The 17,372-nt window shown below is 36.7% G+C and overlaps 1 protein-coding gene across 4 annotated transcripts in view; it reads right to left on the reverse strand.

Moving 5' to 3' along the window:
• Nucleotides 1–1,103: 1,103 nt before the first annotated feature.
• Nucleotides 1,104–17,372, reverse strand: part of itgb4 (integrin, beta 4) — a 29,958-nt gene continuing 13,689 nt past the window's right edge. For 3 of the 4 annotated variants that reach the window (XM_056259686.1, XM_056259685.1, XM_056259684.1), the window contains 21 exons: nt 17,210–17,268; nt 17,063–17,086; nt 16,455–16,603; nt 15,475–15,654; nt 15,071–15,219; nt 14,599–14,806; nt 14,203–14,523; nt 13,910–14,073; nt 12,882–13,062; nt 12,563–12,700; nt 12,271–12,453; nt 12,015–12,149; nt 8,616–8,777; nt 6,801–6,962; nt 6,435–6,548; nt 4,919–5,068; nt 4,261–4,449; nt 3,941–4,096; nt 3,657–3,818; nt 3,347–3,454; nt 1,104–2,184 (listed from right to left, as the gene is read on the reverse strand). In XM_056259686.1, the coding sequence (XP_056115661.1) occupies nt 2,045–2,184; nt 3,347–3,454; nt 3,657–3,818; nt 3,941–4,096; nt 4,261–4,449; nt 4,919–5,068; nt 6,435–6,548; nt 6,801–6,962; nt 8,616–8,777; nt 12,015–12,149; nt 12,271–12,453; nt 12,563–12,700; nt 12,882–13,062; nt 13,910–14,073; nt 14,203–14,523; nt 14,599–14,806; nt 15,071–15,219; nt 15,475–15,654; nt 16,455–16,603; nt 17,063–17,086; nt 17,210–17,268 (3,234 nt within the window). In that variant the 3' untranslated portion in view covers nt 1,104–2,044. The remainder of the gene's footprint in view (nt 2,185–3,346; nt 3,455–3,656; nt 3,819–3,940; nt 4,097–4,260; nt 4,450–4,918; nt 5,069–6,434; nt 6,549–6,800; nt 6,963–8,615; nt 8,778–12,014; nt 12,150–12,270; nt 12,454–12,562; nt 12,701–12,881; nt 13,063–13,909; nt 14,074–14,202; nt 14,524–14,598; nt 14,807–15,070; nt 15,220–15,474; nt 15,655–16,454; nt 16,604–17,062; nt 17,087–17,209; nt 17,269–17,372) is intronic. The other variant, XM_056259688.1, reaches the window with a different exon arrangement.

The raw sequence follows: 17,372 nt of genomic DNA on the forward strand, positions 1-17,372 counted from the left end.
GCATAAAAGTATTCCTCAAAATGAATAAAAACAATGAAATGCAAATGAAAACCTGCAATAATTAAATATCTTAAATAACACCAATATGCTTTGTTTAACCTTACTTTATTAACCAATTGCTTTGCTGCTAATCCAATTTAACCATACTAAGAAGCAAAAATTGACTAAACATCACGTGTTTGTTTGATTATTATTATTTTTATTGCTGAAAGAGTTTAACTTTCTTCTCCTGCATCCTATTCTTCTGTGATCTAAATGGCAGTGATATAAATATGCAGTGAGAAGTTTTGCATATTACATGCCTACAGCTTGAATATGACGGTGAAATGCAATTATCATATAAAAATCTTTAAAAAGAAAGAATATTTTCTAAGTCAAAAGCTGAAAGGTTTGTTTGAGCTGCGCCCTCTACTGTACAGGAGTGAATTTGCTTTCTCTTAGCCTCTGCCTGAGGCTTATTCATTTCACTTTTGGTGCGAAAGGGCCCTTTAAATTTGGCAAAAAATGTAACTGTTTTTTTTTTTTGTAATTAAAAAAACAAACAAGCAAGCCCAGCCCAGGTGAGTAAAGGTAACACAAAACTGATGCAATGCATATTACTTTCCATAAAAAGTAACTAAGTAATGCAATTATTACTTTTTTCAGGGAGTAACACATTGAAAAATCTCTTCTAATCTACTCGCATTTGATAGAATGTTCAGCATTCAAAAATGTAACCGACAGCGATTGTGTCATTGTAATATTGCATACTGAATTATGATTTATTTGCATCTGTTTACCCATTCATTATATTTACGAGTACAGCCAACAGAAAATGATTATAATTAGCCCAATCCAAGGCCTAAAATCTAACTGTTCTTTTGCTGCCCTGAATGTACCGCTCCCTTAGGAAATGCAAATCTAGTTTTAACAAGAATGGGATGTAATCACATCTTACTCCATGTTTGTTTGTTTTTCAGTTACATAAGAAAGCATATAGAGGGCACTGTCAGCTCGTACTCGTTTATTCAACGTAAAGCATTTCAGTGGGTCCACAGTGTGCTAAAAACAGTTGATTGCACCTAAATCTGTTTCTAATAAACCAAGCTAACACACAATGAGTTGACTGTGGTAGAATGATTTATTGTTTCATTAAGTGCGGTGAACTGAAATGCAGTGAGAAGTTTTGCATACTACATACCTACATACTACAGCTTGAACATGATGGTGAAATGCAATTATCATAAAAATCTTTAAAAAGAAAAAAAAATTCCCCCAAGTCAAAAGTACCGAACAGATTATTAAAGGCAGTAAAAATGTTATTTAAGGGTGCACAAGTGTGATGTCGGTAATCTTTTCTGAATTGCCAGTAGTGTACTAAACTAAAATACAGCTGCAGGCCTAAAGTTGCAACAGCACATCTTGCAACAAGGCAATAAAAAAACAAACCTCAGTAACATATTTACAATCCTAAGAATCGAGTCCATATGCATGCGCTTGGGTTGCAACATTTAATACAACCCTTAACAAGTAAAATTTGATTTAGAAGGAAAATAATAACGAGTTGAAGTGTAAACTCTAAATCATAAGACATGTCACATTTGATGTGAAAAATACATTTAGAAAACCTCTATGCTCAAAAAATGTGATACAACTTGAAAGCAACATCATGATATGAAATCTGCTAAATTCAAACCTTGTCAAAATGAAAGCAATCAAGCTCAAATAAGCAACAGGAGATCTTTAACCTATTCCATGGCGCATACGTCAATAACATTTCTCACAAACACTGTAGGAAACATGGTTTGATGCTAAAAGTCTTACCAAATACCTGTTTGGAAGCGATAACACTAAAAGGTTTTTAAGTATTTACATTCAACTAAATATTTAGGCTTGAAGACTTTGGTCTTGATGAGCAATAATCCAAGGAATCCAAGAGCTCAGCTGTTCTCATCCTCACATAAAAACCATGTGTTGTGCACATTGGTCGGTGAACTTCTCTAGTTAACTTAGTTTCGCTTGAGCGTATATATACACATTCTGTTGAAGGCAAAAGAAAGTTGGATTAGGCTTCGAAGTACTGCCTCTCCAGCTTCTTTGTGACGGTGCTGCTGGACACGACTCCTCTCTGCACCATCTCCACCTGCCGTGTGACGGTGCCGCCCGACTCCGTGATCTGCCTGCTCGACATCAACATCATACCGTCTAAAAAAACACACAAACATTAGACACATGTGCCCATATGGCGGGCAAAAATGACTGTTTTTTTCCTTTTTTTTTTCAATGAAATTAACTATATTTTAGTTTGATGTTTTTAATTTAATATTTTGTATTTTTAGGGGATTTTATGGCACTAAATGATATTTATGCAGTAGTTATAATCCATTTATTGACTTTTTGAGCATTGACCTGAAAATTAACATTTCCAACTAAAATGCAACTTAAGTTTGGTCTCTTTTTAAAGACAGCACTTGGCAGATTATTGCAGAAGTGAAAAACTAATGAAAGAAAGTTTAAAGCATTATTTTTTTTATATATATACATTTTTGTATGAAATATATATTTTCCAACAAACATGTTTAACTCTAAAACTGTGAGAAATCAATGCCATAAATCTAAACAAGTTCTAAAAAAAATAACTATTTAGTTCAGTTACATTTAATAATAATTGTAATAGAATTAGTTTGAGAAAAATGCTAATTTTAGAAAAAAATATTCTACTTATCAAAATAAATAATCATAATTAGTATGAATTATGTAATTATGTTTTGTTGGTTTATATTAAATAATATAAAATAATACCAATTTTTGTGTTAATATTTAATAATAGAAGTACAACTTTATTTTCCCACAGTGGTCTATTTTACTCCAAAGAGTAAATAAATTAAATAAATAAAAATTCAATATTTTATTTTTGTTTTCTGAAAATAATGTGTACATTTTGTGGTGCTGTACTGTAACTGTCCAGTTAAAAACTTTTGATTACGGTGTTAAATGTGACATTATTGTATAGAAATTGGCAGACTTTGTATAGAAATTTGTCTGATTTGATAAAAAAAAAAATCATCAACCCAAAAAAACCTACATATAACAAAATAAATTAGCATAATTCATTATAAAACATCCTGCGGGTCCGATTTAATTGAAATTATGAAGACCGTTCACACCAAGGACAATAATTATAACGATAAAGTACAACTAATATGTACTAACATGTAAATTCATCATTTGATACTGTGAACTTATTGTGTACATGCAAGTTTTTATATTGTACTTATATTTTAAAAACTCCTGCATGTAATTACAGCTGTAATTAATCGTTATCGTTCTTGATAACCCAGCAAGATATGTAGTCGTGTGTCTGTACCTGAAGACACGAAGGGTTCCGAGAACATGGTGTGTGAAGTAATCTCTGTTGGTAGGTTAAACACCTCTCTCTTTGTGACTGACTGACTGCTGTACTGTGACATAGAGCCTGAGGAAGAGGAGGAGGAGAAAAGAAGAAGAGATGATAAAGTTTCAACCATTCATTATCCTCCAAGACAACTTAAAATGCAATGTGATGTATTTCCAAGTAAAACAGAATATTCATCAGACTGAATCATAAAAAGCAGGCTATGATTATTAATTATTAAAACAGTGAAATAACAGTGACACTGTTCTAATGTCCCGCATACCTCCATCTTGGGATTCGATGGTGATGATGCCCTCTCGCTCCGGTCCGAAGCCCTGTGTGGTTTGGGCTTGAACTTTGAATTTGTACGGCATGTTTTCTTTCAGGTCAGACACCGTCAAAGAAGTCGCAGCGTTGCCATTCACCTGGAAGGAGCGAAGATCTCCTGCACGGACACCAAAGATAGAGTCTTACCAAGGAAGCTAAAGAACGGGGCTTGTTTTTGATTAGTGCAGTTGCGGTGATTTTGTATGTCACATGAAAAATAAAGTCAGGTTGGTGTCTGACCTCCACCGTGCAGCTGTTCACAGGTGACCACGTAGCCCAGGATGTCTCCGTTGGGTTTGCGTGGTTTCTCCCAGCTCAGCTGCAGCGTGTCTGGACTCAAAGCTGTGAAGATTAAAGGTCCTGGAGCGCTGGGAGTGCTGAGAGTGAACGGAGATCCTGAACAACAGCACACACACACATATATACATGTTTAAGAACAATTAAATGAGACATACATGCAATATTGTGGTAATATTTAATCAAGATTTCACAATAGTTGCCACTGCTACTGCTGACATTAGCTACCATAAAATAAAATGACATAAAATGAAGCAACTCACCTGGCATTGGGCTCAGGGGGCTCTTGGGGTCGACGGCAGACTCAATGGTAATGACTCCCTCTCTCTCAGGACCCCAGCCCTCTCGACTCTGGGCCTTCACTTTGAAGATGTAGGATTGGTTGGGCAGGAGATCCTGAACCACCACAGAGTTCTGAGCGGGATTGTTCACCTCGATACGCTTTACCTCACCTATAAGAGAAACACAATACAATACAATGGTAAAATAAATAGACATCAAAAAGACAACATCTGTTATCATATGCATCACATATACGAAATTAAATTATTGATTTATAGCATATAGTAAATAATTATTTGCTTAGCTTGTCTATGTATTGTACAATATACTGTATGTATATATATATATACTGTATGTATATATATATGTACGTATGTATGAAATATGATAATTTAGCAATTTATTTGTATATATAAATATATATATACAGTAGTCAACATTTGAAGTGTTGTCAAAAAAGTTGACCAGAACAGGTATTGTTCAAAATTCTTGATGAAGGGTTCTGATCCACTTCAAATGTTGACTACTGTATATATAATTTACATATAAATTGATAAATTATAGTATATAATTGAATAAACTTTAATATATTTATGAATGAATAAGTATGACAACTATGAATGAGAAGAGATGAATCACCTCCATTGATTAGCTGGTAGAGGACGCAGTAACCCAGTACACCGGTCTCACATTGGGGCTCCTGCCAGCTCACTTTCAGGGCCGTGGGCCCCAGGGCAGAGAACACCAGCCTGCTGGGAGTCTCAGGAACACCCGGGTTGAAGCGAGAGTCTGAGGGCACAAGTAGTGCAGATGGTAAAATGTCAAACCACAGAACAGACTTATTTAATTTTGCAGCCACAAATTGTTTTATTGGTTCAGCACTGGGAAAACAGCAGGGAATTGGCCGAGGTGTGTCAGTCTGCAAATGACTATGTTGTTCGCGAGTTGTGTGTCAGGGTTTAATTGGTTGCAGTGTTGGGGAGTAACTAAAGAAAAGTAGAGACGCTACTAACTTGACTACATTTTTCAGTAGTTTTCAAAATAATTTAGCCACTTCAAACAATGACAAGGATGACACACAAAAAATTCAATGCTTTTGCACAAATGAATAAATATAATAATTGTGAACTCTCTCAAAATGCTCAAAATTTATTTTAGTGAATCAGTTCATTCAGACAGTTTAAAGGTAGGGTAGGCAATTTCAGAGTGGCTAGAAATAGCAAGCTAGCTTTGTAAGCATGAGATCCCACCCTCCCTTCAGAGCGTCTCCAAAGCCACGCCTCCTCCAAAACACATGAACGCATACAGCAGGGAGCAAACAAAAGAGCCACGAGAGACGCCTTTAAACCACCTCATGTCTCAAATCACATAACATTACAATAATAATGAACTACAGAGTTCTAGTTACCACCTGACTCCTGCAGAATCATTTTGGCGTTTATAGTGTTGTTATATAGAAATGCAGATGGCTGCTGCTTGTTTGTGGAACTCTGTGAATATCGTTCTCAACTCTGTATAGCCTTAGGGAACGTGCTGATGATGTGTGATGTCAGGTGTGCGGAGGTATGGAAATACATATGTTGACAGGCAGATAGGACATGGTATCATAGCATTCGCACTGAAAGCAATGATTGGACGACCATTTTTTGTTCCCGAGACTTCCACAGAAGATATATGTACATATTTAAATTTTTAGACCACTTCTATTATTGATTGCTATCAGGATGTGAAGAGAGTTTCAACCAATATAATAAAAAGTGTTTATAAAACAAATTGCCTACCCTAGCTTTAACAAGTTCTACATATTTAGTAATAAATGATGGTGTTTTATTAGTTTTATAATTAATTGTAAAATTATATGTTTAATCTCATTTTAAAGTTGTATTGTATGTGCTAAATAAATACTGTTCTAACTGTGAAAAATGAATTACATTATATGTTTATATATATATATGTATGTATATATTATGTAATTATCTATATTATGATATAAAATGATATACTGTATATATTAAAATCTTTTCAAAATTTATTACGCCTTCTAAAAGGTTTTCTTGACTACAACTACTTTACAGTAAATGAAGCTTGTAGCTTGAGAAGCTATGGTTTCAATCAGTCCCCTGACACACTGATGGTTGTTTCCGCGTTCACTCACCCTGAAGAACACTATCCAGGTTCAGCAGTGCATCGTTGATATCTTCAGACTGAGTACGAGCTCTGGAGCTCAAGCTGTAGCTGGTAGTTGTGCTCTGACTGAAGCTAGAGCCCCCTGAGAGAACGCCAAGCCACGGCAGGGTGTGGCGGGAAAGGGTTGGCAGGCAGCCGTCGCATGACGAGAAAACAGTGAGAGAAAAAAAAGTGTAGAAAACAGACAAATGGCATAAGAAAGAGAAAAAGAAGAGCAAGGTTGAAGCGAGAGTCAGCCAAGGATTCTTGCCAAAAGCTGCACCTTGCGAGGCAATATATCAAATTTGATTGGCTTTCACACTATGTGCTGGCAGATCTATCAAGCTCACTTTACCTAAAGTGTCCAAAAATCCTCCAGGAAGGTTTCCCATGACGATAGAATCCCTAACACCATCACTGTCAGTGTAATGCCTGTTCTCCGATCGCTTCCTCAGGATCACTTCCTCTTTGAGAAGCCCGCCATCTCTAAGGTCATATCTATGTGTAGTTGAGCCCCCTGATTGAGAAAAAACAGCAATGATTGATAAATGAGCTATAAAGGCAATTTATTCAACAGTTTGGGTTTTAAAAGCATCTCAATTGAATCAAAGAATGATTCACACAAACTGAAAGGAACATTCTGTCATCATTTACTCACCCACATGTCATTCCAAACCAATTTGACTTTCTTACTATCATGGAATACAAAAATAGATGTTCTGAAGGATATTAAATTCTGCTCTTTTCCATAATGAAGTACGACAGTAAGCAAATACAAAATGAATGGCAAAAAAGTGCCATATAAGTGGTCCAAATGATGTTTGTGCTATTAATTTGTTCGAGTAACAGACTACAATTTACATTCATATTCGCTTAAAGGGATATATTTTCAGTGAATAACAACTTAAATATCAGCCTATTCCTCACACAAAGCTATCACAGCATTTCAGAATGGTTTGGACTACTTTTTTAATGGTATTATTTTATAGTGTATTTGGAGCTCAACAGCCCCTGATCACTCTATGGTGTGTGTTGTATGTCAAAATAATATACATTTAAGAGCAGCTTAAATGTTCGGCATCTCATGCTGTGTTAAACAGAAGAAAGAAGGTCATAAACATTTGGAACAACATGAGGGTGACCAATACTGACAGAATTTTAATTTATAAGGCAGGGGTGGATAGGATAACAAATTGAACTAACAGATATCAACAAACTCTCCCAAACTGAGTAATCACAGTGCATTCAGGACAATTGTTTTATATTACAAATTGTTATGAAATGTTATGCTTAACCCCCCGGTGCTCTTCTGTCATTTTTGACAGAACAATTCTATGCATTTTTTTCTCTTCATTGGAATGGAACGAAACGTGGTAAAAGTTTTGCCACTTACTATGTGAAAAAAAAATCACATTCGAAAATAATCACATTAAAAAAAATCATGGACATGAAAAGGTTAAACGGTCCTGAAAAATATTGTCACACTTGCACTCCTCGTGGTCAAAGTGACCGCATTGGAAATGAATGGGAAATAAATTGCATCTAGTGAAAACATTTGGAACTGCGGCCAAACAAAATCTTACTGAAAGCTAATTTTTTTAAATATCAACCTCAAATTTGGCATTTTTCTTAACAATACACATACAAAAAATCTATAACTTATTGTAAGTTCACTTTTTAAAACTTTATTCACTTCAGCAATAATAAGCCAGGGGTCATCTTTAAAAAGAGACCAAACTTAAGTCTGTGCACCAAAGCATTCAAGACTTACGACAGTTTAAGTTTCATTTCATTTTTTCATTTCATTTTTAAATTTCATTTTCAGGTCAATGTTCAAAAAGTGAATAAATGGATTATAACTACCGCATAAATATAATTTAGTACCATAAAATCCCCTAAAAATACAAAATATTAAAAAACCTTCAGAATATAAATTGGAATAAAACTATAAAGTTTGATGTATGTAAGTGCTGCTGAAGTGGAGATTTTTGCATTTGCATTGCATTTAAAATTTACACAAATAGATAAAGTGCAATAAAATAAACATCTAAATATTAATTATTTTGGATGTTTTGTTTCCACTACTCTGAAAATTGACCAGTACATAAACATTTTTTTTTAAGTTGTTTTGCCAATTAACTATTTCTTTGGGCATTTAATACTCTGATACCTTTGCCAGAAATGTACGTTGTGGAGCTGCTGTGATTGGTCACAGCGGGGCGGGGGGTGGAATGGCTGTACGTGGATGAGGAGGAGCTGACGTTGCGGGAGAGGGAACTGCCTCCTCCAGGGAACAGGAAATTCTGGTCCCACTTTCCATTTACAAACTGATCTGTAAGGACATATGAGAACAAGACGCCGATTTCATGAATTAGCATAGCAACATTAGCGCATTAGAAGTCACAGTTGAAGTTAGCGCTCCAGATTAGCGCTTTGAACTGTGGCCTAGAGGAGGGAATCACCTCAACAGACCCAAACTGCAGAAAGCCTCTCAGTTCAGAAGAAACAATATTTCTATGGTAGAAATGGAATTAGCAATCTACAATAAGCAAGAGAAATGATGCCAGTTAGCACTCTGAGGCTCTTGATGCCAGTTAGCACTCAAGCGACTTTGATAGCACAGCTGTGGGTTGACGTTGGGTGTAGCTGGCATGCTGTCTGCCAGGGACAGGTCTTCACCTTGTGGCAGGGTCTGTGCATGAATATCGCTGGCATCTGTGGCTGGGCTCAGGAGGTAGGGGATGATGTCAGCAGGCAGTTTCCAGGACACTTTACGGAGATCCAGATCCGAACCGACTAGCTGGACATGCTTCCAGCGTGAGCCTTCCGTAATCATGTGGGGAAGCAAGCAAGGCACAGAGGATGTATGGGCTGTCCGTGCTCAATTTAATTCCCCAAAAATGAGAATTCTGTCATTATTTACTCACCCTAATTTCGTTCTAAACCTGTATGACTTTCCTGAACACAAAAACATTAAGTCTACTACGCTTTTTCATATAAAAAAGGTGAATGTAGCTATAAAGCTCCTAATATTACAAAACAAAACATCATAAAACTAGGATAAAAGTAGTTAACTCTTTCCTCGCCATTGACAGAATTTTCCGGCTTTTTCGTGTTTTCACTGTTATACAGTAGGGGGCGCTATTACGCATCTTCTGAAAGAGTACAGAATCTCCTGATCAAAACGCCGGCGAAGAAGCAGCAGAAACAAGCGATAGCATATGTAAGCAGATGTAAAATAACGTGATCATCAGCATTAAATAGAATATGAATCAAATCTGCCTAATTTTACTGAATGAAATATCGAGCCAGGACGAGCTATAGGACTGTGAAGCTTTGGGGGTGTTGATGGACTCGATCTACTCCATCTGTTTTGATCATCGTTCTGAATCCGATCCAGACAAAGTCTTTGACAATTTTGACAGTTTTTGAAAATGATAAAAAATGACAACATGACAAAAACTCTGGAGGGAAAGAGTTAATACAACTATTGTGAAATGTTAATTACAAGTCTATTTGTATTTGATAAAAATGTATATTTCAAGTCTTCTGAAGCCATGTGATAGCTTGTGTGAGGAATAGACTGAAATATAAATCATTATCGGCTGAAGAATCTTGCCCTCTGAAAGTCTGAATAAGTGTGAATGAGATTTAAGAGTTATGGCGGATAGGAAGATATTCAGTGAATATCAACTTATATATTTTTTCTTACACAAAACTATCATTTGGCTTCAAAGCACCATATGGACCATAATCATGGTAGTTTTTATGTAATTTTTGTAGCGTCCATCCCCATTCACTGTCATTTTACAGAAAAGATTTACAGCCTCTGATGATTCTGTGCTCCCTGAAGTTAAAAGTCATACAATTTGCAACAACCTGATGACAGAATTTTCATATTTGGGTGAACTATTCCTTTAATAACTAGAGTTAGGCAAAGAAGGAAAGAAGAAAAGGTGATAAAGCTGATGTCTTCTGAGCCCATCCATGATGCTAGCGATGTTTATTTTAACTAGCAAGGCCAAGTAAATAGTTTGATCATTCTTGCCGAATGAGAGCTGAAGGAGCCCAAACGTTACAGCTGCAACATTCCCTGAAGGCTGCACAAACAATACGTTAAACTTCCATAAAGAGCCCAGTCACCCAGTTCGACAAAGCCAAAAGAAAAGAAAAAGACATTGTTCCAAGGCAAAGGGAAGTTCTTGTGGGGTCTTCAATGCAAAGGGGACTAGAAAGAGCCTTTCGATTTCAACAGGAGTTGCATACGAATGATGTAAGGACATCATTCTGTTACGCCAAAGATGGAGGCAGACCTTGACCATGTCTTCTATTGACCAATAGTTTCTATAGGTCAACGTAGCACACAAACAAAGCTTTCGAATACTTGAAACAATTCCACCAACATGTTCAGGCATGCAATACAGACAAGCATTGACATGTTTCGGAAACTTGTGTGCAAAGTCTTGTTTTAGTTTCCTGCTATCCCTGATGAAAAGACTAGCATTGTTACACCGTGTCAACACCGGACATGACAGCTGTCGTGTGGTGCCGCAACAGCTTGAGGCTGAGTACACTTGATGCGACAACACAACCATTGAAAATCCATTTGTTCTTTGTGTCAGAAGTAGCGAGAGTGCTTGAAGTACGTTAGAATAAGAACAGTGCATCAGTTTACTATCGGGAATTTGTCATGTTGCGTCACGCCACATTCAGTGTAGACAGCATCACTAATTATAATGGGTTCTATCGGCTTTTGTCACGTCACGCCACTCACGTCTGGTGTAGACACGGCATTAGGATGCTAGTGTGCTGGTGTCCCCTTTACCAAGAGTTGCAAGGCCAACCAGCTTGCCCATGCTGCTTGACCACCTTCACCAGCTCAAGTTTTGCTAGTGAACACCATGGCTACACTGGTCCACCAGCTAAACCAGAACAAAACCAGCAGCATAAATCATCCTTGAACGTCATGAAAATACATCCTGGTAATTTCAGAAGGGATGTTGAGCAAATACACTACCGTTCAAAAGTTTGGAGACATTAAGATTTTTTATGTTTTTGAAAGTAGCTAGTCTCTTATGCTCACCACACCTGCATTTATTTGGTTAAAAATACAGTAAAAACAGTAATATTGTGAAATATTATTACAATTTAAAAGGACTGTTTTTTATTTTAGTGTTTATTTTTACTGTGATGGCAAAGCTGAATTTTCAGCATCATTACTCCAGTCACATGATCCTTCAGAAATGATTCTAAAATGCTGATTTGGTGCTCAAGAAACATTTCTTATTACTATCAATGTTTAAAAAAAAACGTGTGCTTCTTAATATTTTTTGGAAACCATTAAACAAGTTTTTCAGGATTCAGAATAGAAAGTTCAAAAGAACAGCATTAATATGAAATAGAAATCTAATATTTTAAATATCTTTAATGTCACTTTTTAGCAATATAATGCATCCTTGTTGAATAAAAGTATACATTTCTTTCTTACTGACCCCAAACGTTTAGGTAGTGTACATTGGCATGACTCCAATGTGTTGCAATAGTGCACCACATCACAAAAGACACCCACCTTCGGACAGATCTGTGACGCTAGGCCTCTGGCTACTTGTTGGGGATCGTAGTACTTCATTACTGTACATCAGATAGCTGTCATAGTCATCACCAGCTTCTGCATCCACAATGGGAATGTCGGGAATGATGGGAACTGTAGGATTGATGTAAATCATAACAAACACAATCAATCCACAGTCAGTACAATGGTTTATTAAACAACTACTTGGTCTGAACTTGAGTTTGATTCCACCCCATTTTTGTGATATGCTTACTTGACATGGGTCTGGTAGGCTGTGATGCCAGGTTGATTGTGGCTTCTCTGTACGGGCCCCAGCCCACCTTATTGCGAGCACGCACTTTGTAACAATAAGTCTGAGAAGGCTGCAGATTCTCGATGAGCAGCATGCGCTTTTTGGCGTTATCAATCATCACCTTCTTAGAAGGTCCTGAAGGCTCTGAACAGAGAAAGAAATATAGACATTTGCAATCAGAGAAGCATTAAACCACAAAAAAAGTCACAATCCTGACACACAGATGCCATAAAGGGTATTTTAGGACTTTTACTTTTGTCCTCGTCGATGGGTATGTAGATGACCTCATATGAAGTGATAACACCATTTGTCTCTGCTGGCTCTGCCCAGCTGACCTGAGTGACAGTCGGGCTGATGACATTGAAAGCCAAGCGACCAGGTTCACCAGGTACTGGAAGGGGTAAAATAATGCAGTTGGACATGTTTGTGAGACAGAAACTTCAAAAAGCAACAACGGGCATGCTAGAAAAGGACAAATGTGAAAAATACGACATGCACGCTTCCCAAAAAACATAAAAAAGACCATTACAATCCCCAATTAGAACAAATACAAAATTTAAAGATTGACTTACCATCCTCCAGAGTCTGGCATTGGATCATGTCGCTGTAATTGCCCTCTCCAAGTGCATTGTAGCCACATATGCGCATCTCGTAATCGCAGTACGGGTAAAGATTAGTCAGCTCGGCTTGAGGAGTCTTCACATCCAGCACCTGAGCTTCAGCCTCAGGATCTCCATATATCCAGTACTTCACCTGGATACAGCAAATCACGGCTCAAATGTCGTATTTAACACCAGCTCCTTAGGTAAGCTAGTGTTTATTGAAATACTAACTACAGAATCAAATAATCCTGAAAAAATGTATTATGGTTTCCACAAAAAAAGCAAGAAGCACAACTGTTTTCAACATTGATAATAATAAAAAATGTTTAGTGAGCACCCAATCAGAATATTAGAATGATTTTTGATGGATCATGTGACACTGAAGATGCTGAAAATTCAGCTTTGCCATTCACAGGAATAAATAACATTTTTAAAAGGTATTAAAACAGAAAAGAGTTAATAATATTTCACAGTTATATTATAATTAAATATTTCATAAGATACTAAACTTTAATTCATATATATTAATCACTGTTTTATATATCATCCCTGTATTTCAATGTGTATACAATAGCACAATCAAAAGCAGAACAATTACATTTATTTCATAAACTATAAATGAAAAAATTCATAAATAAAGTCATATTACAACTTATAAAGCCTAAATGTTCTCCTGCATCTTTAATGTCACATTCCTGGCTTTTGCCACTACAAATTAAGTAAACAAAATCTCATATTGGTTAATGCTGTGTAAATACCGAAGCTTTCGCACATTTTAAACTGTATCTAATCAGTAACAGCATTAGTGGTCTGAAGCAGATGTTTTGAATAACGGCTGTTGCTTAACTGGGCGTCTTCGTTTATGAGTAGTTTTCAATTTTTTTATTTATTAAACTTTACAGAGGTAAACACAAAAAACAGATTATGCATGGTAAATAATACAAAAACTGATTCAATTTTGTAATTTGTTATGGAAGATATCATGTTGCATGACCTACCTTGTAACCATTGGCGTTTGTACAGGGGTTCCAGTTCAGACGGATGTTTTTAGGCCCGGTAGGGACAGCTTTGATGTTGGTTGGGGAGTAGAGGCGTCCTCCAGGAGATGTGGCTGCCTGATTAACAAATTCCATTTTCTGGAAATCCTGGATTTTCCCATCCCCTGAAATCACATCACGCAATCATTATGTGCCATTCAGCAAAAGGTAAACAAAACAATGATTATTTTTGCATTTACAAATGGTTGCAAACATGGACCCCAAACCTGACTCTAAACCCCCTGTTTTCTCACCTCTACCATCGGAGACGTTCACCAGCGTAGTCTTCCTCTCTCCAATGACTGCACTGTTGCTTGGGTCGAATAGTTCCAGTTGGAAGGTCTCGGGTATGATAGGAGATGGATACGCACGAGGATCAATGACAACATTCTTTTCCGTCTCGCCAGGAGCAAATTTGAGAGGACCGGAAAGGTCAAAGCGAGAGGCTTTCTTTGTGCGCCAGTACACAGTGGTCGGACCCTCCTGGTTTCGATTGCGTACCACAGGGATGGAGTATAGAGGATCGGCTGTATTGCAAGTTTGAGTACTCTTCTTAAACATTACGACACTGGGTTCTGTGAGGACAATTCACATTTGGGTTAGGGAATATCAACAAATTATACTTTCAGATCTGTAAACCTGATATGTACCTGGTTTATCAGCGATGGTGATGGTGGTTCGTGGGTAACGGCCTAGTTTAGCCCCTTGCCGTGGGTTACTCAGATCCAGCACAAACTGTTTGACCTGTTTGTCCTCCAGCAGTCCGTCTCCTTCCCCAAGCTCCAAGAGTTTCACTGGGACGGTCTTCTGCGTTTCCCCTGGTCCATAACTCATGTCTCCATCGACTGAGATATAGTCCTGTGAAGAGAGGTTCGAATTAGCAAGAAAGCATTACCACAATCAAACAATGAGAATTACTTCTGCATGTTCTTTCAATCCAGGAGATATTGATATCACTTCAAGAATTACATGTGGTCTTATATAGTTAAATAATAAATGGAGCAATTCCAATAGGGTCCTCCTCACACCATCGGTGCTCGGGCCCTAAATATGATCAAATCGATTTAAATACAATACAAACTATAATGATGAAACTCAAGATGTAAAGTTAGTGTATTTTACCTTCTTGTCTTTGGCAGTGAGGTCACGGGTGCAGTATGTGACCTGTGTCCGTCCATCCTCTATAATCTCACGACTGATCGGGATGTTCGCCACACCGTCCTGACGACTGTATGTGTATGATGGCTGCAGGAAGGTAAAGATGCTCCTAGCTATAGTATAACAAATAAACAAACAAAAATCTAAATGTTTGATCATGCATCACACAATTTAGCTAGATTTATGCTTAAAACAAATTTATATAAATTAACTTAATCTAATTCAAGATGTATTCTATGAAAAATAGTCTTATTATCTTCTGCAATTTTGCTTCTCAAGAAAAAGTTATGTTGTTTTAAGGATGATTAAAGACAAAAATACTCATTAAAAAAGATGTAGCAGTATTTTTTACTTGTAAAACTTCCTACCATGTTCTTTAATCACTGTAATGTTGACATGATCTTTGCCAATCTTTGCAATTCCAACTGGAACATCAACTGCTTGCACAAGCAGCTCCTTCTTTTCATCATCCTCATCTTTGACGAACAGGGGAACCCGGACATCCACTGACTCCACGCCCTCCTGAAACTCCACAGCACCTGCCGCTTCTACAGAGGAGAAGAGGACGTGGAATCAGAACATTTTTAATTTACACAACAAACTTGAAATATTCCAGAATAACAACAACAGACTTTTTTCCCCAAAAAAAACAACAGTATTTTTGTCTTGTTTCCAGTTCAAATATCTAAAAATTCTTAAATCAAGATACATGTACTAGACAAGTAAATGTCATAAGATATTATGTCTTGTTTTCTGAAGAAAAAAAAATCAAAATGAATTGAGTTTTTGCTTAAAACAAGCAAAATGATCTGCCAATGGGGTAAGAAATTTTGTTTCTGTTTGAATTAAGATTAGTTTTCTTAACCCAAATAGCAGATCATTTAGCTTGTTTTAAGCAAAAACTCAATTAATTTTTGTTTTGTTTTCAGAAAACAAGACATAATGGCCCGGTTTCACAGACAGGGCTTAGATTACGCCAGGATTAAGCCTTAGTTCAATTAGGGCATTTAAGTAGCTATAATGAATGTGCTTTAAAAAAAAACATTACTGGTGTGCTACTTAAGATAAAACAATGGCACTGACGTATTTTAAGATATGTCAGTGCAAGTTGCTTTCAGTTAAAACAGCTCAAACATGCATTTTAGTCTGGGACTATTTTAAGACTTGTCTGTGAAACCGGAAGAATATCTTATGCCATTTTACTTATCTAGTAAATGCACCTTGATTTATTTATTTTTTGGATATTTGGACTGGAAACAAGACAAAAATACTAAGTAAGAAAAATTTTTTTTTGCAGTGCAAGCAAAATGTGTTTGGGGAAAATAAGTGTGTTGTGCAAGGTTTGTACCTCTGTCAGTAGCTACGGTGTAGTAGCCTGGAACCACCTTCAGATCGCGGAAGTTTCCAGTTTGAACCTGTTTTTCAGTCAATTTCACAATATCTGGGTAACTGGCCCGAGGGGCAGTTAAAACTGTGTCCACAATTGTGTTGTTCTGTCTGTGGATTAAAATGAGAATTATTATTGCCAGTCTTAAAGTTTTGAGATTCCCTGTACCAATGAGTAAATCTCAAGAAATATTCAGGTTATATTTTACCCCAAAAAGAAAAAAAAAGGATTGCAAAGTCTTGGTAATGCTTTCAAATTAAGCCCGTTTACTGTTCATTGTTAGTTCATGTCCATGATAATTTACTTAATGCGTAATGCTTAATGGAAAAAATTTAATCTTGATGTAAAATGTTATGATTTCATGAGAAATTAAGCACATTAGTCAATCTCTAATGGTTTTTATTAAAAAAAAAAGAATAATAATTTCCCCATTTGATTTTTGGGGTGAATTACACCCCAAATTTAAAATAACAAACGAATTTGTGAGATTCGTCCTAATCAATAAACTCTCAATAGACTTAAATCAACATACAGTATTTCATAAATGTAATCAACTGTAGCTACTGTACCTTTTTCCAGAATTTCTTTGTGTCCTGGGGGAATAGAAAAGCAGTAAAACATTCAGTACATTCAGACACATGTGACTCGTCCAATACTTTAGAAAAATTTGCCCACAAGGCGCAGATTTTTATGAGTCATTGAGAGCTACTTCTCACCTGAACCGAGTCTTTTGCACTCTCTGTGCGCCAGGGATCTGCAGGAACACGTCATTGAGCTGTTTATGAAGAACACAGAGACATTCGCAGTCAGGCATGACCGTTCATGTGCGAGAAGTTGCTTCTTGGTTGTTGTTTTTTTTTAGGAATCATCACACATTCA

This window comes from Rhinichthys klamathensis, unplaced genomic scaffold, assembly GCF_029890125.1.
Source record: "Rhinichthys klamathensis goyatoka isolate OS25496 unplaced genomic scaffold, OSU_Roscu_1.1 h1tg000169l_1, whole genome shotgun sequence".
Lineage (NCBI taxonomy): Eukaryota > Metazoa > Chordata > Actinopteri > Cypriniformes > Leuciscidae > Rhinichthys > Rhinichthys klamathensis.